Source organism: Pocillopora damicornis, chromosome 9 (genome assembly GCF_964200805.1).
Source record: "Pocillopora damicornis chromosome 9, jaPocDami1.2, whole genome shotgun sequence".
Lineage (NCBI taxonomy): Eukaryota > Metazoa > Cnidaria > Anthozoa > Scleractinia > Pocilloporidae > Pocillopora > Pocillopora damicornis.
In genome coordinates this window covers 2000076-2023654 of record NC_142678.1, presented here as the reverse complement: position 1 = coordinate 2023654, position 23579 = coordinate 2000076, and the positions used below count along the sequence as shown (strand labels likewise).

Here is a 23579-nt window from a genome sequence, read left to right as displayed (position 1 = left end):
ATGAAGGCGTGCTGGTTAAGGTTCAAATACGGCGCAAAATTTTTCCCCACTTTGCTTTATATCCATATATTTCCAAGCCTTAGCATCGTTAGTTTTCCTCTCTCTCATGTTTCCTTTAGCAAATAGCACATGCGCAAGTAGACAGTAGCTATAGTTATTAATAGCTCAAGTCTGAATATATCAGACAATAAAAAAATTATTCACAACCAGACGGTAATTTATGATTTATTATGTCTAAACTCTTTTCTTCAGAACCACCATATGGAGAATCATATGCATACCAACGCAGATTTGTTGTTAGTAACACAACAAACCATAGAGAGCTCTGTCTCGCTAACTCAAAGTAACACCAGATTTTCTTCTTAGGATGTTCTTTATTGTTCATGCATTCCTGTTTGCTCTCACTTGGTGCCTCCCTGCCAGGGGAAAAATTCAGGCAAATTGTTCGTCCGGCATGAATGTTACAAATTCCCAGAATGCAGTGACAGAGATCAGTGGCAGACTACCTGACGATAATAATTTACAACGTTCCTGCGTGTTGAAGTTGGACAAACCTAGTAGCTTTTTACGAGTGAGTACTCGAAGGAATGACAACAAAAGAGGTGAGAGTAGAGTCAATTTGATAGAATAGTTTAACAAACACTTCACAAGACGAAGTAAATAGGCGACAGGAAGTAAGCCGCCATCATCCCGATTTAAAGAAGCGTGGGCAGCTTACTTCCTGACGCCTATTTACACTTCTTCAGAAAAAAGGCAGCTAATTAGTGATCGTATAAAAGGACCTCTTGTTGCAGCGTTTAGATCACCCCTGTTGAAAACACTAGACAGGAGTGTCGTAAAGTGGGTCTATGAATTGTACCTTCTTCGGTTACATTAATTAAATCTTTAAACCAGAGTAGCATCAAACCATGTATGTTGATTTCATTACCAAAATATTCCGCTTCAGTAATCCGAAGCTGTTCTCGAAATTTCCAATACTGGTGACCCTTATTAATTTAGGTCCGCTTTGAAGCTATTCCTGCGGCCGTATTCTGCTTGCACAGTCAGTTATGCAGATAACAGAGTTCCCTCTTTCGAGATTTACGATGAAAACTTATGCTGACTCGTTAGTCATGCGACCCGCGGGGTGGACCAATTTGTTTCTGACTACGCAGGGAGATAAGTAACTATTTGGCAAGATCAATAATCCCTCCACTATCGTCTGAAGTCCAGAAGTTAGACAGTATCTTTCCTTATATCAGGCTTATTTTATCCTTCATGGTGCTTTCGTAGTTGAAGAGGTTTTGCGAAGTGGGGACTTTTGCTCGACAACCTCTAATTTTGAATCATTTTCCAAAGGATGCCATCTCAGTAATCTGAAAACGTAAAAATAGACGGAGAGAAATAAAAGTAGATTTTCATTCTGATACATAGATCTTTCTCTTAATTTTTTTTTCAAATTTGTGGCTCATTTGGTCAGAATAGCGCTCTGCTAATAACAGTAGAGAAGCGGGTCCCTCTCAAATTAAGCCTTGTATAATTTTTTAACTGCAGTGTCTTAAAATGCAGTCAACCACTGGAGATTAATTCGTCATGTCCCAACTTGATACTGGTGGGAAATATAAGGCAAGGATCTTTCTAGATTCACCATTATGTATAGAAATTTGATGAGCTACGTGAGCGAATGTCTCACTTGAATTTGAAACACAAATTGTGTCTCCAGCAGCAGTCCAGCTTGATTCAGAGACCAGCACGCGAGCAATTCCAATAGAGTAGCACACTATCCCCACATTTAAATAGGAATTGTAAACTGTAATCTTCTCTCTTAAGGTTTCTTGCATGTTTTTCTGTACCACGCCGATGGATCATCCTTACTTGGTCACCTGAACGTTTCAGAACCATCAACAATTTGGAACATTCTGAACATTTGTCCCACCGGTGTGACTAATAATGTAACCACAGGGAAGAAGTTGTTATCCGTGGTTGGAAAGGGTAGTGGGCTTTCCTTCACAGTGAAAATAGCTGAAGGTGCATCAGAAATTGCGCTTGATGAACCACACACAGTCGATGTCCAGGGAGATGAGGTGAGCGTGTTCCAGTTCATTCCACCCCAAGGTATCTCTGATAAACAACTGGACATTACTGCCACGTCACAGTCAAACCTTGCTGCTTACTTAAAGGTATCACACATATGCGAAGATGTCCAGGAAAACTTAGAAGTTGTGGATTACAAAAAGGAATCTCTTCGACTTTCCTTTGCCACAAAAGGACGGATAACTTTATCCAGAGCTTCCATTCCCTCTTTAACTGATTCCGCCTCTAGATGGTTCATTGGAATTGGTTTGAAGAACGTGTCAGGTGACGTCAAATTTAGTGAGTCAAAAAATGTTACTTTAAAGCTGACAAGGTCGTTTGATTATAACTATGCCATACCTGTTTCTGCCCTATTACTCGCATCACTTCTGGGTGGTATAGTAGTGTCTATCATGGCACATTTTCTTTTTAAAGAGTCCCTCTCTGAGATAAGGTTTGGTGGCGCAACTGTAATGGCCAACATGAATGGTGTGATGGGTATACAACTCCAGTTCCTTCCACCAGATCAAGCCAATAGAAATCGAATTCAAACTAACCTAAATATTTCATGTTGCGATCTGTGGGAGGTAATCAGATATCACTGGTTTTCCTTTGGTCCAAAGACCTATTCCTACATCACAGGTATTGTGGGTAATGTGCTTATGGTAGGTGCTTTTCAGTTCGTGTTTGCAAACTGGTATACGATGATTCAGGAAGGGAACAGAGATAATTGTTACTACAACGACTTTTGTTATAGAGTTACAAATCATGATATTCCGTTTAACTTGATGATAAGTAACTTATCATATATAGTCCACGGTCTAATCTTAGCTGTGTGGGTACTGATACTGGAAACCAAACTAAATGTGCAGTTCAAAAGCATCACGACCAGCCGCACAGGCACTGGAGCCGCCGTGGCATGGGGATCCGAGCTACCAAACCATGTTCTGTTATGTCCTGAAACTAACTTTCATTATATTTTGGAAGGAGGTATTCCAAACACAATCATCGCAGAGCCTGAAAGCAAAAAAATTATTGCCGCAGCACTGAAAAAGAAGTACTGTTATTCCATTGGGTATGCGTTTTCCTGGGCTTTGGTTTTCCAGGGATTATTTTCCACTCTTTACCACTTATGCCCGAGCAGCTTCACATTTCAGTTTGATTCGGCTTTTATGTTTATCATGGCTGGTTTATCTGTGCTGTTTTTGTATAATGGCTTTGAGCAGAATCGTTGTCCTTCTTCCGAAAATGTGAAGTACCCTGTGGGTGCCTCTAATTTCTTCCTTTTTTTTATTGTGCCTCTCTTTATTTTTAACTACTTTGGTACGCTCTTTAACTCTGATTCTGGGCTTAGCAAACCACTACAGAACTTTTTCTTCGCATTCCTGATCATTTGGTGGCTTTTGATGGTTTATTGGGCTTTTTATAAGTTAAATATCCACCAAGGAGTATGCCGAAATGCATGTAATGTGTTCTTATTCATTTTGGGTGGCCTGGTAGTACCCTTGGGGCTCTTTTTGTGTTTTTTGTTCACCAATCTGTCACAGGTGTTTCTGTATACCTGCATTATTTGTAGCATCATTGCTGTCCTCGCTAAACTTAGGCCCTGGAGAAAGCTGTGCTGTTGCTGTGAATGCAGGCGCAATTGCCCAACGGCCAAGGTAATTTGTCAAAGGCTTTTCATCTTCCTCACTTTCATCGTTTTGGTCGGAGCTTTTGGCGTTTTCAAATGGCTGCCCACCACAAGCAAATCGTCGACGCCAGAAAACTCCCGTGACCAAAACGAAGAATGTGCTTTTCTGGAATTTTTCGATTGGCACGATCTTTGGCATTTTTTGTCCTCCTTTGGTGTCCTAATGGCCACAATTGTTATCATGTTTTTAAGTTCTGAACCCGTGTAAAAGTCGTAGGCTTCAGAATATGTAATGTAAGGGAGTGCGATGTAAAACTCCACATAATAGAGAAGTTTTCGATTGCATGTCAAAATTAATCTAGGATTGCTTTGTTTGCTTTATTTCGGTCTGTGAATGGTGTAGAAAACGCGCACATTCTTCAACCAATTAGATGCAAAACAAAAATAAATCGCGACTTCGTCCACCGCGATTTCCCGCGTTATTGGTAGTTTGCTTGTATAATTTGTGTTCTCATCGGCTATTGATAATGTTAACCATCGTTATGATTGCTTGTTAGGATTTAGAGGTTTTGGTTTTTCGAAAGTCAGTTGAAAACTGCTCTTACAGACGTGGTGATGATGGTGGGATTTAGACTATAAAGGGGGTAAGTTTCTGAAGAAAGTGTGATGCTGCGTCGGTGAGAGAGTATAACAGGGTAATTTAGTGTTATCAACTAAGTTGATGATGTAAATTGGCCACTGTACAGAGTTTTAAAGCTGAAGTTTTGAATGTTAGCCCTTCGTCAGAGCGAATGGTTTTTCGTTTTTCGAATTTAGATTATAGCCGAGGTGAACATAGTCTCCTATACTAGTGGGATTTAACATTAGGCCTTCATGTCAAGTAAATATCGTATTGTATTGGTTTCACTTTGGTGAAATCAAAGGGCATTCTGAATTTAAAATGAAAGCATGGGGCAAGTACGGGTGGTGACAATGGGTCCATAAACTCTTCAATAGTCGCCAAAAGATGCTTAATATGTAGAAGGTTTTTAAAAACTGATACGCGTGTAAGATAACCGTAAGGGACGTATCTTTGTTTATCAAACGCGTTACAAGTATAATGATCAAGAGAGAGAGATTATGACTAGATGAGAGCTAAATCTATATTGTAAATACCTTGCTTTTCAAATTGGCATCCGGATATTCTTAAAACTTACTTAGCCAAGTGCTGCTAATCATCTATTTAACTTCAGCTAACAGTATAACCAGCCAGCATTTGTAAACTAAGTAATCTTTATCGGCATTATCTATATTGACCAATATTGGCCACCAATAGAAAGTAAGATATAATTGTCCTAGAAGTTACAGTCCCTGTTATAATACTAGGATAAAAGTTTATTAAAGTATTATGTTAGTTAAACGGTACTTTCGCGTTTACTGAATTTAGGAAGAAGTATAATAATAAACAATGCGTTGGATTGTATACTCGTGCAGAAGCAAGCAAAGGGTGAGCGGTGAATATCACATCTGCTAAATGATCGGTGGCCAAGAACTATTTTTACCCGAGTGTCGAAGTGATCCGGGATGGTCATGGTTTTGTTTTTCTTCGCTTTATGACTCAGAAAAGTTCCGCCACCCCATCAACAACCAATCAGATGCAAAACTGAAACCCAGTCGAGACTTGGTCACCGCATTTTCCCGCGCTCCAACTGTTTTCTTGTTATTACTCCCGGCACTTATTGACTCCAGTGATATTTTGATGTGTTTTCGTTGGCTGCTGAGATTGCAAATTGTTTTGGTAGAAACGCGCTCTATGATGAGCCCCTACGCCAGAAATAAAGATGTATTCATCGAATAAATTATTTAAAGCGAGACGGCAACCTGTTCTAACTAGGCTTTTGTCTGTCCAAAGTGTCATGTTGAGAATCATTACGGCATGGAAAGCCAACAAGATAGGGCGCTATCTAAATAAAGCAACGCAAGTCTTGAGCTTGAGCAAGAGGTTGTACTTTTGGCTTTCTCCGAGGTTAAATAGGATTTTTCTAACTTTGGGTGGATTCAGCCGCAAAAAAAAGCATGAGTAGCTTGACCCTGAGTATTCATCAAATAAATGATTTAAAACAAGACCGCAACCTATTATAACAAAGCTTACAAGGTCGTTCGAGTATAGTTATGCCGCGCCTATTTTTTGTATCATTTCTGGTTGGTATAGGAGTGACTATCTTTGCGTATTTTCTCTTCAAAGAGTCCCTCACCCAGGTAAAGCCTGATGATCAGGTCAATAATTATGCTAATTTAGTTTGTGAAATGTGGGAGGTAATCAGATATCGCTGGTTTTCCTTCGGTCCAAAGAGCTATCTCCACATCACATGTGGGTGCTGCGCTTATGGTAGTTGCTTATTCGATCGTATACACAAGCTGGGATACGATGATTCAGGAAGGGGAAAGAGATAAATGTTAAATTAGATTCCTGGGCAAAGTCTGCAAGAAATTTATTTTTGCTAGAGCTATTTTCTGGAATCTGAGCTTGAACTTTTGGCTTTCCCCAAGGCTAAATAGGATTTTTCTAACTTTGCGTGGATTCAGCCACAACGAAAAGCATGAGTACCTTGACCCTGAATAATCATCAAATAAATTATTTAAAACAAGACAGCAACCTATTATTACTAGACTTTTGTCTTTCCAAAGTGTCATGTTGAGAGTCACTTAGGCATTAAAAGCCAACAAGATAGGGCGCTGTCTAAATAAAGTAACGCAAGCCTTGAGCTTGAGCAAGAGCTTGTGCTTTTGGCTTTCCCTGAGGTTAAATAGGATTTTTCTAACTCTGGGTGTATTCAGCCAGAACAAAAAGCATGAGTACCTCGACCCTGAATATTAATCAAATAAATTATTTAAAACAAGACCGCAACCTATTATAACTAGGCTCTTGTCTTTCCAAAGTGTCGTGTTGAGAATCAATAGGGCATAAAAACACCCGTCAGATCTCTTGTTTGCACGTAGCACAACCAACAAGATGAGGCGCTGTCTAAATAAAGCAACGGAAGCCTTGCTTTTTAGGATGTTTTCAATCCTTTTATATTCATTCCTACTCCTATTTGCTCGGTGCCCCTCAGTCTGTGGACATCTTCGAGCAATATGTCCGTACGGTATGACTGTTTCAAATGTTCAGAGTGGGGTGATAGAGGTCACTGGCACAATATCCACCGACAGCTTTCAGAATCAATCTTGTGTTTTGAAGCTGGACAAACCTGGGAACCTTTTACGCATGAAAGCTAAAAGGAATGACAAGAAGAAAGGTGAGGGCATAACCAGGTTGATAGAGTGGTCTTATGTACTTCTAGGAGAGCGAAGTTTTGTTAACTTTTGGTTTTAATGAAGATACAAAATCTCTCTATCTATATTGATTTAATTCCTTGATTATTCTTCAGTGATCCGAAAGTGTTTTTGAAAATTTCGAAAGTGGTAACTCCTATCAATTATGGACTTTGCAGCTTCTCCTGATGCCATTCACTGTTTGCACAGATCAGGGTTCCTTCTTTCCAGATCAGACTTATGATTAAAATTTTTACTGCATTCTTCGTGATAGTCGCTTCTTTCGAAGGATCTTTAACTCAGAAAATTACGGTTAAACCTGAGCGTTATTGTTGTGGCATTCCACCGATATACAAAATGCCAACTTTTAGCGATTTCAGGATAGACTGTCCGTCTAAGAGTAAAAGTGGAACGAGCATTCCTGCAAGAAACTTGAAACACATCAGACTAGCTCCTGCCGTTCTCGTATCTAGTTTTTTTTTTGACTAATTCGCTTCTGACTGCGTAACATATTTCAGACATCTATTGTTTGTCCAGCCTCTACACCCGTATTGTGAATCCAAACACATTTCAGATTTTCATAGTCAGGGAGATCATCAGTAGCTACTTGGAAAGGTCTCGTTTCGCTCAATTTGTTCCGTTTATTCCTAGTCTGAGCGCTTAGGATTAGTCACGGCAGATTCAAGTAGAAAATAGAAAGTAGAAATTAAGTCTCCAAATCTGAGCCATGTTTCCAAAAGATACTTTTAAATTAAAAGGGTATAGAGAAATAAGAGTAGATTTTTGCTCTGATATGTGGAACTTGGGTGTGATTTATGTAAAGAAAAACATTTTTACTGATAATAGCGCCTAGAAGAAGCCTCAACATTTTCAGACTTCCTTTTCTACAATGATCTAAGATGTAGTTATCCTGTGAAGATACATTCGTCATTTTCTGGTTTGATTTATTGGGAAAATATTGGTCTGTGACCTTCCCTAACATTCACTACAAATTAGAGAGATTTGGGGAAATGTGTGAGCTAAATGTCTCGCTTGAATTAAAAAATAGAACAAAGTGTCTCCAGCAAAAAGCCCAGCTCATTCAGTGACCAGCAGGCAAGCGAGCCATTAGGGTGGACATTAACCCCACATTAGTAGGCTCCTATGAAATCTTATTATCATCTGTTTTGATAGTTATTGATGTATTCATGTACTAGATTATCCTTTTTATTTTTAGGTTTCTTGCTCATTACCCCACATTAGTAGGCTCTTATGAAATCTTATTATCATCTGTTTTGGTACTTGTTGATGTATTCATGTGTTAGATTATCCCTTTTATTTTTTAGGTTTCTTGCTCGTTTCCTTGTACCAACAAGTTGACTCGTCTCTACTTGGTCATGTGGACCTTTCAGAACCAACACCAATTTGGAACACTTTAAGCATTTGTCCCACCGGTTTGACCAATGATCAAAACACAGGGGAGAAGTTGTTATCCGTAGTGGGAAAAGGCAGTGAGCTTTCCTTCACAGTGCAAATAGCTGAAGGTGCATCAGAAATCGCGCTTGATCAACCACACACAGTCAATGTCCAGGGAGATGAGGTGAGCGTGTTCCAGTTCATTCCACCCCAAGATATCTCTGATAAACAACTGGACATCACTGCCACGTCTCAATCAACAGTTGCTGCCTATTTGAAGGTATCGCAGAACTGTAAAGAGGTCGATGTCCAGAAAGACCTCGAGAGCATAAATTACAAGAAGGAATCTCTTCGACTTTCCTTTGCAACAAAAGGACGCATAACTTTATCAAGCTTTTCCATTCCCCCTTTAATGGATTCCGTCTCCAGATGGTTCATTGGAATTAGTTTGAAGAACTTATCAGGTGACGTCAAACTTAGTGAGTCAAAAAATGTCACTTTAAAGCTGACAAGGTCGTTCGATTATAGTTATGCCACGTCTATTTGTTTCCTATTTTTTGTATCATTTGTGGTTGGTATATTAGTGTCTATCTCTGCGTATTTTCTCTTCGAAGAGTCTCTCATCCAGGTAAATCCTGGTGAAGGTGATCAGGTCAATAATAATGCTAATTTAGATTTAAAAAAGTGGATGGCAATCATATCTAACTGGTTTTCCTCTGTTCCAGAGAGCTACGCCTACATCACGTGTATTGTGGGTATTACGCTCATGGTAGGTGCTTCTAAATTCGTGTTTGAAATCAGGGATACGATGATTCGGGAAGGGGACAGAGATAAATGTTACTACAACGACTTTTGTTATAGAGTTGCAAATCTTGATATTCCATTTAACTTAATGACAAGTAACTTACCCTATATAGTCCACGGCCTAATCTTAGCTGTGTGGGTACTGATACTGGAAAGGGAGGTGAATCATCGTTGCGAAAGAGGCAGAGACGCCGAGGCGGCAGCAGCAATAAAAGAAAGGTACTCTTTTTCTATCGCGTATGCGTTAGCCTGGGCTTTTGTTTTCCAGGGATTGTTTTCCGCACTTTACCACCTCTGTCCAAGCGTGTACACATTTCAGTTCGATTCGGCCTTCATGTTTATCATAGCTGGTTTAATTGTACTGTTGTCGTATAATGGCATTGAGCGGAATCGTTTTCAAAATGAGATGCCCCCAGTTAACGCTTCTAACTTCTTCCTATTTTTCATTATGCCTCTTTTAGTTTTAAACTACTTTGCTGCGCTACTTCACTCGAATTCTGGGCTCAACAAAATAATGCAGGCGTTTTTCTACGCATTCCTGATCATTTGGTGGTTTCTGATGGTTTCCTGGGCTTTTTTTAATTTAAATATGTACCAAAAGCTTTGTAGTGATGACAGTGAAGACAATTTTAACGCGTTTTTATTCATTTTAGTTAGCCTGCTAATTCCCGATGCGATTTTTAATGTTTACTTGTTTAGCGATCCAGCTTTTGCGTTTCTGTCGGCATGCATTGCCTGTAGCGTCGTCATAGTCCTAACGCAGCTAGCTAAAGCTGGGCTTTCCAAATGCAAGTGGGGAAATTTTTGTGGCAAGGGCATTTTACAAGTTCTTTTTATCATTCTCACCGTTATCATTTCGGCAGCAGCTCTTTGGATTTTCATATTGCAACCCACCACAAACAAAACATTGTCGCCAGAAAACTCTCGTGACCAAAACAAAGAATGTGTCATTTTAGGATTTTTCGACTGGCATGACCTGTGGCATTTTTTATCCTCCTTTGCTCTCTTTATGGATGTGTTTGTTGTCATGTTTATAAGTTCTGAAGCCGACCAAATGCCGCAGGCTTAAACGCGAGGAAATAATGGGCCAATAGCACAAGGGAGAAATAGAGCAGAAACTTCTACATGAGAGTATTTTTCAATTGAGTTCAAAAGTGATCCGGGATTGCATCATCTTTGCTTTACTTTGGTCTGTGATTACAAAACGAAAATCAGTCATGACTTGTTCGCCTTTGAATTCCTGCGCTTGTAGTATTTTACCTGTTTTACTCTGAGTTCTCATTGGGTATTGATAATGTCAACCTTTGTTCTTATTGACTGTTGTGATTACATGGTTTTAGATTTTCGACAGCAATTAAAAAATGCTCTGAAAGACGTGAAATGTCTAAATGGGAGCGGGGCGGGGTTGGGGGGTATACACTCCTTTACTTCTGGAATTGAACATCGGGTCTCTCAAGAAAAATATTATACTGCCCTGCTTTTATGATCACTTTCAGCACCTTTTGTAGGCTCAATCTTAGCATGTGGTTCCTTACCTTGGTTATAATAAGAGGGCCACTGAGAACTGTCATGTTTATAAGTTCTGAACCTAAACAATGCCTGCAGTCTGAAATACGAGAGAATAATGAGCCAAAAGTACAAAGGGAAAAAAGCGTAGTGCAGGCTAAAACGCCAGGGAATAATGGGCCAGGAGCACAAAGGAAAATAAAGGGCAGTGAAGGCTAAAACGCGGGGGAATAATGAGCCAGGAGACAGAAGTAACTTAGCTAGCATTATAACCAGCTGGAATTTGTAAACGAAGTATACTGTATTTGCATTCTTATATCAAGGAATGATTTTGATACAAAGCTGTTATGGCCATTGAAATGATCATGATTTTTTTTCTGGAAAGTTCGTGAAGGTATTTGTAAAGTTTTTAGATTTTTATCTTAAAATTATTAGAATTAGAGACAATCTTTCACATGTTAGAATTTGCCATTTCCGCATGTACTTTGGATCAACCGAGTCAATTAATTTAAAGCGACATCCTTGATCAAGACAGCACAAAGGGCCATTTAAGAAACGAAAAAAAAACGCAATCGAGAGGTGTGGTAGTTTTTTAAAGCAAACCTTCCGTGAAATATTGGCCATTTATAGGAAGTGAAACATAACCATCCTAGAGGTTCTAATCTAGGTTGTACATGTAATACTAGGATACAAGTATGTCAGTTTAACGATATTTTCGCTTTAACTAAAGTTTAGACGAGGTAAAATAAAAGATTCTGTCCTCATCTAGGTTATACATGTAATACTAGGATACAAGTTTATTATAGTATTATGTCAGTTTAACGATACTTTCGCTTTAACTAAGGTTAAGGAGAAGTAAAATAAAAGATTATGTCCTTATTTTGTGTCGTGAACATGATTGGCGCGTTACGAGATATTTCTTCTGAAAAATATCTATCTTTTTGTAGGTTTTATCGAACATCAATTTTTTAGCCAATACCACGGCCCAAAACCTGAACTCTACGGCCGCTACATTGACGATTGCATCGGCGCACCGCCGTCAATTCCTTTCATCCGGCTCTTAAATATACCTGGGAAATTTCCGAAACTTCTTTGGCTTTTCTAGACATCAAAATTTCAATTGAAGGCAACGGCTTATGTACTAGTGTTTACTACAAACCTACAGATTCACATAGTTACTTGTTGTATTCATCCTCGCATCCATCACACGTCAAGAACTCCATACCTTTTTCACAGTTTCTCAGACTTTGTCGTTTATGTAGTGACGACTCTGATTTTTCCGAAAAATCAGAGGCAATGTGCCAGTTTTTCGATAAACGTGGTTATCCTGTTTCTGTCGTTCAAGCGGGCTACCACCATGCCCAACAAGTCGATCGACAGGAAGCACTACAAACGGCCGAGAAGGAAAACACTGACCGCGTTCCATTTACTCTTACATTTCACCCTCACAACCACGCAGTTAAATCTATCATTCTTAAAAATTTTAAATTACTCCAAAACGATTCAGAGATTGGCACTATCTTTTCGCAACCCCCACTTATTTCATTCAAACGTGACAAAAACATAGGCAACTTTTTAGTCAGGAGCTCATTTCAAACCAATGACCAATCTGGAACTTTTAAATGCGCTCGCTCACGATGCAAAATTTGTCCTTTCATTCACAACGTAGAGAAAATATCGAGACCTAAAAGATCCATTAAGATCATTGATCACTTTACGTGTACCTCCGCCAATGTTATTTACTGCATAACTTGCACTTATTGCAATAAGTTATACATCGGCGAAACAGGAAGACGACTGGGTGACCGATTCCGAGAACACCTTCGCGATGTGGAAAGAAATGACAAGGACGCATCCAAACCAGTCGCTAGACACTTTAATCTTCCTAATCATTCTAAACAGCATATGGCAGTTTGCGGCCTTTCCTTACATCTTGGCAGTTCGGAAAGCCGTAAAACACTAGAACAAAAATTTATATTCCAAATCGGCACCCTTAATCCCCACGGAATCAACGAGCGCTTTTCATTCAACCAATTTATTCCTGTTTTCTCGTCACCATATTCCCACCAATGGCGTAGCCCCACTTTCTGCATATATATCCACACACAACTCACAATTCCTCTAATCGCTCTGACGAAGGGCTAACGCTCGAAACGTCAGCTTTTTTACCCTTTACGGTGGCTAATTTACGTTTTCAACCCAGTTGTTAACACTAAATTACCTGCTATACTCTCCCACCGACGCAGCACCACAGTTTCTTTAGAAACTTACCCCTTTATCCCGATCAACGCGTTGCATTTCTTGGAAGGTGCACATTTGAATAGCACAGAACTTTAACTTTTCTCGAGCGTTTTTGCGGCACACTTACAGTGGCAGGTGATGGTGTATATGTAAATTATAGCTCAAAACATGACTGGGTTACGCGTTGTCAATGGTTACGCAGAAACAAACCTGTCGATTTTAACCATGTTTATAAGAACATGTACGGAAAGTTCTTTCCGCGAGTTAAAGCGACGTAGTGATGACCATGATTTATAGGAGCTTACTGTCCTTTTTTTGTGTCGTGAACATGATTAACGCGTTACGAGATACTTCTTCGGAAAAATATCTAGAAGTTGGAAACAAAACCCAGTAATATTTCACAACGATTTCAGAATTTACAAAGTTATTACGTGGTAGTGTTTCGTTTTGAATGGTCAATTGCGATGCCACACACGCTATTGTTCGTGGAGGCGGAGCTTAGAATACATTAATATACTCGCGGAGGTTTTGAAATAAGTCGGTTCTGTCCTCATGGAGTTTACTTGAGGCAAAAACGAGAGAGAGATCAGAAGTCGTTTCAGAAATTCTGGCAAAGCCATAACTTCCAACCGTCAAAACCACACGAAAGTTTGTGTAAAGCTTCATTGGAAGCTAAACTGTCATAACCACATGCTAAAACAGAGATTAGGGTATTAGTTCATGAGAAAGCCAGCCTTGATGTGAATCAAAAGCGACTTCCCATACTCACTGGTGACTAAAATGGCCAAATTTCAAATAAAAATAGCCAGGGATTAAAGAACATACAAAAAGGCGCCAATGAAAAAATATTTTTTAATGATTCTTGTTCTATAACTTTTTCTTCGCATTCCTGATCATTTGGTGGCTTTTGATGGTTTATTGGGCTTTTTATAAGTTAAATATCCACCAAGGAGTATGCCGAAATGCATGTAATGTGTTTTTATTCATTTTGGGCGGCCTGGTAGTACCCTTTTGGCTCTTTTCTTTCTTTTTGTTCACAGATCTGTCACAGGTATTTCTGTATAGTTGCATCATTTGTTGCATCATTGTTGTCCGCGCTAAATTTAGGCCCTGAATTGTCCAACGGCCAAGGAAATTTATCAGGGGCTTTTCATCTTCTTCACTTTCATCGTTTTGATAGGAGCTTTTGGCGTTTTCATATCGCTGCCCACCACAAACAAATCTTTGACGCCAGGAAACTCCCGTGACCAAAAAGAAGAATGTGCTTTTTTGGGATTTTTCGAGTGGCACGATCTTTGGCAATTTTTTTGTCCTCCTTTATTAATGTTCTAATTGCCACAATTGTTTTCATGTTTTTAAGTACTAAACCCTTACAAAAATCGTAGGCTTCAAAATATGTAATGCAAGGGAGTGCAATGTAAAATTCCATCTTATAGAGAAGTTTTCAATTGCATTTCAAAATTGTTCGGGGATTGCTTTTTTGCTATATTTCCGCCTGTGAATGGTGTAGAAAACGCACGCCATCCTCTCCAACCAATCAGATACAAAACAAAAATAAATCGCGACTTGGTCGCCCGCGATCTCCCGCGCTATTGGTAGTTGACTTGTATAATTTGTGTTCTCATTGACTGTTGATAATGTGGTTTTGGTTTTTCGAAATTAAGTTGAAAACTGCTCTTAAGGACGTAGTGATTATGGTGGGAGTTAGATTATTAATGGGGGAGGTTTTAAAGAAAGTGTGGTGCTGCTTCGGTGAGAGAGTATAACAGGGTAATTTAGTGTTATCAACTTAGTTGATGATATAAATTTGCCACTGTACAGAGTTTTAAAGCTGACGTTTCGAACGTTTTTCCTTCGTCAGGGCGAATGGTTTTTCGTTTTTCGGATTTAGATTATAGCCGAGGTAAACTTTCTCTCCTCTACTAGTTGGATTTAACACTTGCCCTTTATGTCAAGTAAATATCGCATTGTGATGGTTTCACTTTGGTGAAATCAAAGAGAATTCTGAATTTAAAATGGAAGCACGAGGCAAGTACGGGTGGTGATGGACAATGGGTCCATAAACTCATCAATTGTTACAAAAGAAAGTTTAATATATAGAGTTTTTGAAAACTGATACGCGTGTAAGATAATCTCAAGGTGCGTATCATTATTTATCAAACCTGTTACAAGCATAATAATCAAGAGAGAGATCATGACTAGAAGAGAGTTAATTGTACATTGTAAATAACTTGCTTTTCAAACTCGCATCTGGGTATTCTTAAAATATACTGAGCCAAGTACTGTTTATCATCTATTTACTTGGCAATAACTTCAGCAAGCAGTACAACCAGCTAGCATTTTCAAACTAAGTAATCTTTATCGGCATTATTTATATTGACCAATATTGGCCACCAATAGAAAGTAAGATATAATCGCCCTAGAAGTTATAGTCTCTGTTATGCTACTAGGATACAAGTGTATTATAGTATTGTGTCAGTTAAACGGTACTTTCGCATTTACTAAATTTAAGAAGAAGTATAGTAATAAACAGTGCGTTGGATTGTATATCCGTGCAGAAGCAAGCAGAGGGTGAGTAATGAATAACACATCTGCTAAATGATCGGTAACTGAAAACTGTGTGTACCTGAGTGTCGAATTGATCCGAGATGATCATGGCTTTGTTTTTCTTCCCTTTATGACTGGCTCAGGAAACTTCCACCACCCCATCAACAAACAATCAGATGCAAAACTAAAACCCAGTGGAGACTTGGTCGCCCGCGTTTTCCCGCGTTTTCCCGCGCTCCAACTGTTTTCTTGTTATTACTCCGGGCACCTGTTGACTCTGGTAATATTCAAATCGTTTGGGTTTAAATGCGTTCTATGATGAGTCTCTGCGCCAGAAATTAAATAAAGATGTCTTCGCGATAATGACTGGTGTTTCATCGAATTGAAGGAAATCAACAGGGATAACGGAAAAGAAATTCCAGAAGCGTGGAGGCCCACGATCAAAAAACACAACAACAGGAGAGCCGTGCGAGAGCGGACCGCCGAGGGAGCAAATCACTGAGTGAAATAGCAAGGATCGAAATGCACCAATCAGAGCTGTTGAAAAACAACTAATCACAGTAGAGCATCATGCTTTAAAAGATCATGCATGACCAGTCGACCTCATCGCCTGAAGAAGACTAGCAGTATGCAGTCGAAACGTCGCGATCTACATCATACTTGACTACATCGTGAGACAAACGAAAAACTTAGCTTTTACTTTTAAATTAGAATTGACATAAATTATTATTTTGCTGGCACGGGGCGGTTAACCGGGTTCTAGTGTAACGCGCGTAGAAATAGTGACCGGTTCGTTACGCGTGTCATTCTACGGTCGGCCTCGCTGCGTCATCTTGCTTTGTTTAGTTTAGTTTTCACTTACTAATCTATAATCTCGTTATCATCCGTAGTGGTCCCTATCTTTATTAGCTATCTCATGTAGCATCTCGTTTTCTGTTCATATTCCTGTTATTAGGCTTTATTTTATTAGTTTTGCCTTAAAACCCCAAAGGCGACGCCATGGCACAGGTTGGGGTTACACGTATGGTCCCTATTTTGGTTGTTTTTTTTCGGGTTTACGTGTCCGACCATGGCGTGGTCTTAGAATTACCGTAACAGTGGAGCTTTTTCACGTGAGTCAATAAAGTGGATCATAGGCCTGGCTGACCGACGCACCCATGCCTCCTAGCGTTGTTTTGTGTGTTCGATTGCGTTGTGGAGGTAAAATTGATAAAGTTGGTGGTTAAGTGTAGGCTTCTCCCATTGAATTTAGATAGCTTCTTTGCTTTTATGTTGAAAAGGTGTGGAAGTGTGATCTAAGATGTTAAAATACTCACCAGAACAAAGAGTGCAAGTAAGTTAGCTTGAGTGGATTCAGCCACAACAAAAAGCACGAGTAGCTTAACCCTATTAAGAGGCAAATGAATAAAGGGGAAAGTTTCTAAAGAAACTGTGGTGCTGCGTTGGTGGGAGAGTATAGCAGGTAATTTAGTGTTAACAACTGGCTTGAAAACGTAAATTAGCCACCGTAAAGGGTAAAAAAGCTGACGTTTCGAGCGTTAGCCCTTCGTCAGAGCGATTGGCGAAGGGCTAACGCTCGAAACGTCAGCTTTTTTACCCTTTACGGTGGCTAATTTACGTTTTCAACCCAGTTGTTAACACTAAATTACCTCCTATTAAGAGGCAGTCTCTCTAAAAGCGGTCCAGTGCGTTCGAAAAATCGATATCTTTCAAACTTTACCCAAGAATCTACCTTAGTCTAAAAGTAATCGAAACCACCTTGGTTTTTTCAAATATAGCAAAATAATTTTTTTCTGATCGAAAATCGCCTCAGCGCTCAAACGCTAGTTTTGAACAACACCCAATATCAAAAATGGAACAATTTCCGAGCTCGCCTTTTCGTAAAATTCTGGTTCGAGGGTTTTGTTTTGCTCCGCACATTTAGATTAACCCTTTATGAGAACAAAGCACATCAATTTTGTTTTTTTTTAACGGTTTTTTCACTTCAAATTTGTTTTTGTTTGATATGTAACTTTTTAACTCGGTTCAGCGCAAAATTCCAACTTCTTTCCCAGGATATTTTTATCCAGACTGACTGAAATAGGATAGAAGAGCATGGAAATATAAAAACATTTTGTGGTTTCGGCGAACTTCTAGAATAGCCGGCCAACAAATTGCATGCATTTTCGAAAATTCGACCTCAATGCACATGGAGCGGTCTAAAAAATAAACGATACTTATGCGGCCAACTTATGTTTGACGAGGGATTTGAGTCTGTAAAAGCTTCTTTAAGACTCACAATAGGATAAAACATCATTAAGTAAAGAAAAATCTTCATCTTCATCTAGTAAAATACAACCGCCGAAAGTTGACTCTTATCTCCAGGCGACCTACTGTTTTGTTCATCACTCAATTAACGAGGAAGGGGAGAAAACTTCAGAGGCAGGATAGCTATGACAAGATTCACGTTTATTCAGAATATTTCATGTTGGTCATTTAGTTACTTATCTTAACAGCACTTAAAGTGCAGTCATTATAATTCGAAAATGTAACCTTTAAGCTAAAAAAAGTTTCGCCACGAGAACTTACTTAGTAAAAGGGCCCCTCTTTTGTGTTCATAAACTATAAGTTCTCATAAATCGTCAGAAAAAAGATATTTTTCGATTAAAACTTGATTATTATTTTCCTGTAGGTATAAAGAATGGTTCAGAACTTTTCCCACATAAGTGAATTTTTGTGTCACGCAATGCAACCTTGCGAAATTCAACTACGCAGTTCGTTTGCAATAATTTCACTCTCATGTAGTTGCGTAAATTTAGAAAAACACCTAAACCCGCTACTTTTCAAAATCGTCTGTCATGTATAAGTAATCACTATTAAAAATCTGTTAAAAGACATCGTTTAAACTCGGATAGATATTCAATTTTTCAAATTGTTTTGGGAACTTAATTCAATTTAAGTTACACAAAATCTTAGTATTGATTTGGTTCACGATTTGCGAACAACACGATGGGGACTCCATAATAATAATAATAATAAAAGATTTATACCGCGCCAGTATCCTACTGTTCAAAGGCGCCTACAAGAAAAAAAAAAAAAAAAAAAAAAAAAAAAAACTTAAACATTAACACTTAAGACAGCTAATATTAATTATAAAAGGCTTCCATGCGTTTTGTCTTGCTTTTACGAAATATAGAGGAACATGTGGTAGCTCAAGAGGTATCACACAGTTTGTGAGCCTTGGAAATTGTAATGAGTCAACGGTAAACCATCTAAGCTCTTATCATTTATCTCGCGAAACGTTAACTGAACATGAACTCATTTTAGCCAGAGTGGGTATTTTTGAATTACTAGTTTAAAAGCTTAGCGAAATGTCGATATACCTAGGACATCGACAAAAGTTGGAGAAGTACTGGATTCAGCGAGGGCCCTGTCGATACCCCACCCACCGAGGCTGTAGTAAAACTATAAAAAATTGGGATGTAGTTAATCTCAAAATGGCGAAAGAAATCCTGAAATTTCATGGAATGGTTGTCCCGATTGGATCAGGTGAGTCAGTTACGAAGTTCTCCTTGTTGTACTTGTCGGAGAACCAAATCTATATTTCCCGCATTTTCGATGTTGTCCCTTTGAAAATAGCGTTGAAGCACTCTATAAAACAGGAAATTGACAGACTTGTTAAAGTCGGGAGTTCTCGCCCCAGTAGACGAACCCACTGACTGGGTGAACTAAATGGCAATTACAACTAAGAAGGATCGTAGCTTACGTATCTGCATAGACCCGCGTCATGTGAATCTCTCCTTGAAACGAGAGTACTATCAGTCATGATATTCTTCCAGACCTCGCCAAGGCAACTTCAGCAAAGTTGATCTCAGCCATGGGTATTGGCACCACATTTTCAACCCCGTTTGGAAAGTACCGATGGACACGATTACCTTTTGGCTTTTCTGCTGGTTCTGAGATATTCCAGAAACGACTTCACCAAGCCTTAGGGGGACTTCTGGGCGTGGCGTGTATAGCCGATGACATATTGGTTTATGTGGTTGGTGATACTCTTGAAGGGGCCACGCTAGATCACGACAAGAATCTTGCATTACTATTGGAACGGTGTCACAAGTCAATCAAGATGAATAAGCACAAACTAGTCCTAAGGGTGCAAGAAGTGGACTTAATGAGACCCTTCCTGACTGCACAAGGTTTGAAACCTGACCCAAAGAAAGTGGAAGCAATTCTTAAGTTACCAACGCCAAAGTCCAAGTAGTACATTGAGAGACTCGATAGCACAGTCAACTACCTTGCCAAATTTCTTCCAAGACTTTCCCATGTCATGGAATCTATTCGAAGACTGACTCAGACAGCTATCGAATGGCATTGGGAACATGGCAAGGAGAAGGCCTTCAGTGAAGTAAAACTCCTTGTAACCCAAGCTTCAAACCTTGCTTACTATAACCCAGACAAAGAACTTGTCACACAGTGCGACGCCAGTAGCAGTGCCCTTGGAGCTGTTCTCCCACAAGAAGGTAGACCTCTTGCTTACACTAGCAGGGCGCTAACGGATCCAGAAACTCGTTACGCAACCAATTGAGAAAGAGATGCTGGCCATCGTGTTTGCATTGGAAAAATGGCACCAATTTGCTTATGGCCGCCACGTTCTTGTGAACACTGATCACAAACCACTAAAATCGATCGCAAAGAAACCACTTGATAGGGTCCCAAAGCGCCTGCAAGGCATGCTCCTCAGAATCCTTGCGTACGACGCTGATGTCCGCTACACTCCTAGTCACGCGTACCACCTTGCAGATATGATGAGCGGGTCATTTATCCCAGCAAACAATCAAGGGACCTCTAATGAATTTGAAGTCATCAATGCAGTCCAATTTCTCCCCAATGTGACCAGAGAAGATACAAAAACTCCAACTCGAGACCTCAAAGGATGAAATTATGCAGCTGCTTAAAGCCATTATTTTGGAAGGTTGGCCGGAGGATCGGTCGAAACTTCCTCCTCAACTGAACCCTTATTACGATATGAGAGATGAACTTGGTGCATATGATGGGCTTGTGTTCAAAGGTGAACGTCTCGTGGTGCCTCAAGGGCTAAGAGCTGAGATAAAGAAGGACATACATGTCTCACAAGCTGGTGTAGAAGGATGTTTAAGGCGGGCAAGGGAGAGCGTTTATTGGCCTGATATGAATGCCGAACTTAGACACTGGATCTCAACCTGTCAACCATGCAGACTATTCGAAGTATCACATGGCAAGGAGACACTTATGAGCCACGAGGAACCACAGCGACCCTGGGAAAAAGTTGCTGTTGATCTGTTCACCTAAGACCAGAAAGATTACCTTATTACGGTAGACTTCTATAGTGGTTTTTGGGAGCTGGACAGACTACGTACCACTGATTCTGGGGTTGTAATACGGAAGCTCAAGGCACAGTTTGCAAGATATGGTAGTCCACGTCAGCTTGTCAGTGATAATGGCCCTCAGTTTATTACTGCTGAATTTCAAAAGCTAACTAAGGAATGGGACTTTGAACATATGGTAGCCTCTCCTTACAGTAGTAAAGCGAATGGGAAGGTTGAGGCGGTAGTCAAGTCTGCTAAGAAACTGCTCCGCAAGACTGCTAAAAGTGGCAATGATTTTCACTTGGAACTTCTTGCGGAACGCAATACTCCATCATAAGATATTGGCAGTAGCCCCGCTCAGCGACTCATGAACAGAAGGACAAGGTCCCTGCTGCCCACCACTATAGCACCCTCCTGGAACCAAGATCCTTAAATACTAATCAAGAGAGAGAGAAGCTGAAGGTACAAGGATGAGAGAGCGTTTTGGTTCCACAGTGGACTTTATTCGTAGAGCACTCTAACATACATCATGCGAGAGTCAAAACTAAACTAGTAATCGTCGCGCGGTCGTCTGTGTGATTGGTACTCCGTCGTGTATGTAATCGGCACGCCGTCGTGTATGTAACCGAAAAAGCTTTACAAAGTACTTGCTTAAATATGAACTGGTGTGAGGTTTCATTGTTCTCTAAATCTACCATATTTGAACAGTATAACAAAAGAAGCGGAAAATCTTTCTTTGAAGTTAAACGAAAACTGCTTAAATATTCCATCTGTCTCTACGACGAAAAAAATCTCAAAATTAAAAGGACGGATACAATAAACTCGGGGCAATTAAAAAGAGGAACCCTTGGTGAGAATTCACAGCTCTGATATTGAAAATACACCTATCTTAATTACAGTAGAGCAGCTTAGGAAATAAGAGCGGAAAAGTAATTAAAAGTTTCTGCTTATCTATGCAACTGGGTTGGTGTGGGAAACTATGTATGAAAGGAAATTAAAATTACGAGTATAAACTCACCTGCAAACTACCATGAAAGCCAATATTTTCAGAAAGACCATTGACACTTATATTTACCTCAAATTTCACTAGTAATGAACTACAATAGTACCGACATGCAGGTGTACAATGAAAGCAAGCAACGAAGCAGAAATCCCTTAGTTTACCATTCAAAAGCTACTGTGGTTTTCTATATATTTTTGATTTACTAGTATGAAAGAACTTGAATGAGCTTGAATAAATTGGAAATGGTTAAGTGTGAAAGTTTACGAATAAATATGTTCCAAACAAACACACGGAGAAATCAATAAATTTTCCCGTAACACTTAAGCGACACCAAATCAAGTTTGGTTAAGAAACTATCACAAATGGTCGAAGATTGCTCATGAATGAAAGAATTAAATTACGCAATGTAAGTTTCAAACAACTATTTTGGTAAATTGAAATTCTACAACTTTAGTCAATGTTGACATTTGTGACGGTTTGGATTATTTGGATTCTGGATAATGCGTAGCAGACCTAAAGGAAGGAACAGTCGGATGAAGTAAGAAAAATATGAAGACTTGAAAAGATATACATTTATTTTAACTTTCTGAAACGCTAGGACCAAAATAGGGTACTGAATAAAATATGTCCTTCTTCTTTGAGATGGGGTTTGGGACTGTCTCAGGTTGTGTGAATAAAAATTAATTTAGACAAAACTCATCCGTGCACTTTTAGATGCGGGAACGAATTGCAGGAAAAAGAAAAAACCAAGTCTCGTTTCACAAATTCAGAAGAAAGGGCCTTAGGATAAATTAGTTCGCGTGGTAAAATATTATTTGATCGATATCACGTCACGTAATCAACTGGAAAGGACCTCACTTAAAATACCACGAATACGAAAACTTCGACTTTGAAACAGTTTTATCCTGAATAAACGTGAATCTTGTCATAGCTATTCTACCTCTGAAGTTTTTTCCCCTTTCTCGTTAATTGAGTGATAAACAAAACAGTAGGTCGCCTGGAGATAAGAGTCAACTTTCGGCGGTCGTATTTTTCTAGATGAAGATGAAGATGAAGATTTTTCTTTACTTAATGATGTTTTATCCTATTGCGAGTCTTAAAAAAGCCTTTGCGGACTCATATCACTCGTAAAACATAAGTTGGCCGCATAGGTATCGTTTATTTTTTAGACAACTCCATGTGCATCGTTAGGTCGAATTTTCGAAAATGCACGTAATTTGTTAACCGGCTATTCTAGGAGTCCGCCGAAACCACAACATGTTTTTATATTTCCATGCTCTACCCTATTTCAGTCAGTCTGGATAAAAATATCCTGGGAAAGAAGTTGGAATTTTTCGCAGAGCCGAGTTAAAAAGTTACATATTTCCGGTCATGGCGGTGGCGTCAAAGTAGGTGTCAAACAAAAAACAAATTTTTTAGTGAAAGAACCGTTAAAAAAACAAAATTGATCTGCTGTGTTCTCATAAAGGGTTAATCTAAATTTGCGAAGCAAAACAAAACCCTCGAACAAAAATTTGGTGAAAAGACGAGCTCGACAATTTGTGCCATTTTTGAGCGCTGAAGCGATTTTCGCTCAGAAAAAAATTACTTTGCTATATTTGAAAAAACCAAGGTGGTTTCGATTACTTTTAGACTAAATTAGATTCCTGGGCAAAGTTTGAAAGAAATCTATTTTTGCTGGAGTTATTTTCTGGAATCTGAGCTTGTACTTTTGGCTTTCCCCAAGGCTAAATAGGATTTTTCTAACTTTGCGTGGATTCAGCCACAACGAAAAGCCTGAGTA

General features: G+C 39.3%; 2 protein-coding genes across 2 annotated transcripts; both read left to right on the top strand.

The window, feature by feature from the left end:
* The first annotated feature begins 250 nt into the window (after positions 1-250).
* LOC149039597 (uncharacterized) lies at positions 251-5089 on the top strand. Its single transcript, XM_089181961.1, has 2 exons — positions 251-602; positions 1810-5089. Exons 1-2 carry the CDS (start codon positions 368-370, stop codon positions 3951-3953), a joined length of 2379 nt encoding a protein of 792 aa, XP_089038087.1. The 5' UTR covers positions 251-367; the 3' UTR covers positions 3954-5089.
* Positions 5090-6722: 1633 nt separating this feature from the next.
* On the top strand, positions 6723-10244 carry LOC149039596 (uncharacterized). Its single transcript, XM_089181960.1, has 2 exons — positions 6723-6960; positions 8302-10244. The coding sequence occupies exons 1-2, from the start codon at positions 6723-6725 to the stop codon at positions 10242-10244; spliced, it is 2181 nt and encodes a 726-aa protein (XP_089038086.1).
* The last annotated feature ends 13335 nt before the right edge of the window (positions 10245-23579 follow it).

Coding starts and splice junctions, on each gene's coding strand:
- LOC149039597 (XM_089181961.1), top strand. CDS start 368: ATGTTCTTTATTGTTCATGCATTCCTGTTTGCTCTCACTTGGTGCCTC. Junction 603..1,809: donor AAGGAATGACAACAAAAGAG/GTGAGAGTAGAG, acceptor TTCTCTCTTAAG/GTTTCTTGCATGTTTTTCTG.
- LOC149039596 (XM_089181960.1), top strand. CDS start 6,723: ATGTTTTCAATCCTTTTATATTCATTCCTACTCCTATTTGCTCGGTGC. Junction 6,961..8,301: donor AAGGAATGACAAGAAGAAAG/GTGAGGGCATAA, acceptor TTTATTTTTTAG/GTTTCTTGCTCGTTTCCTTG.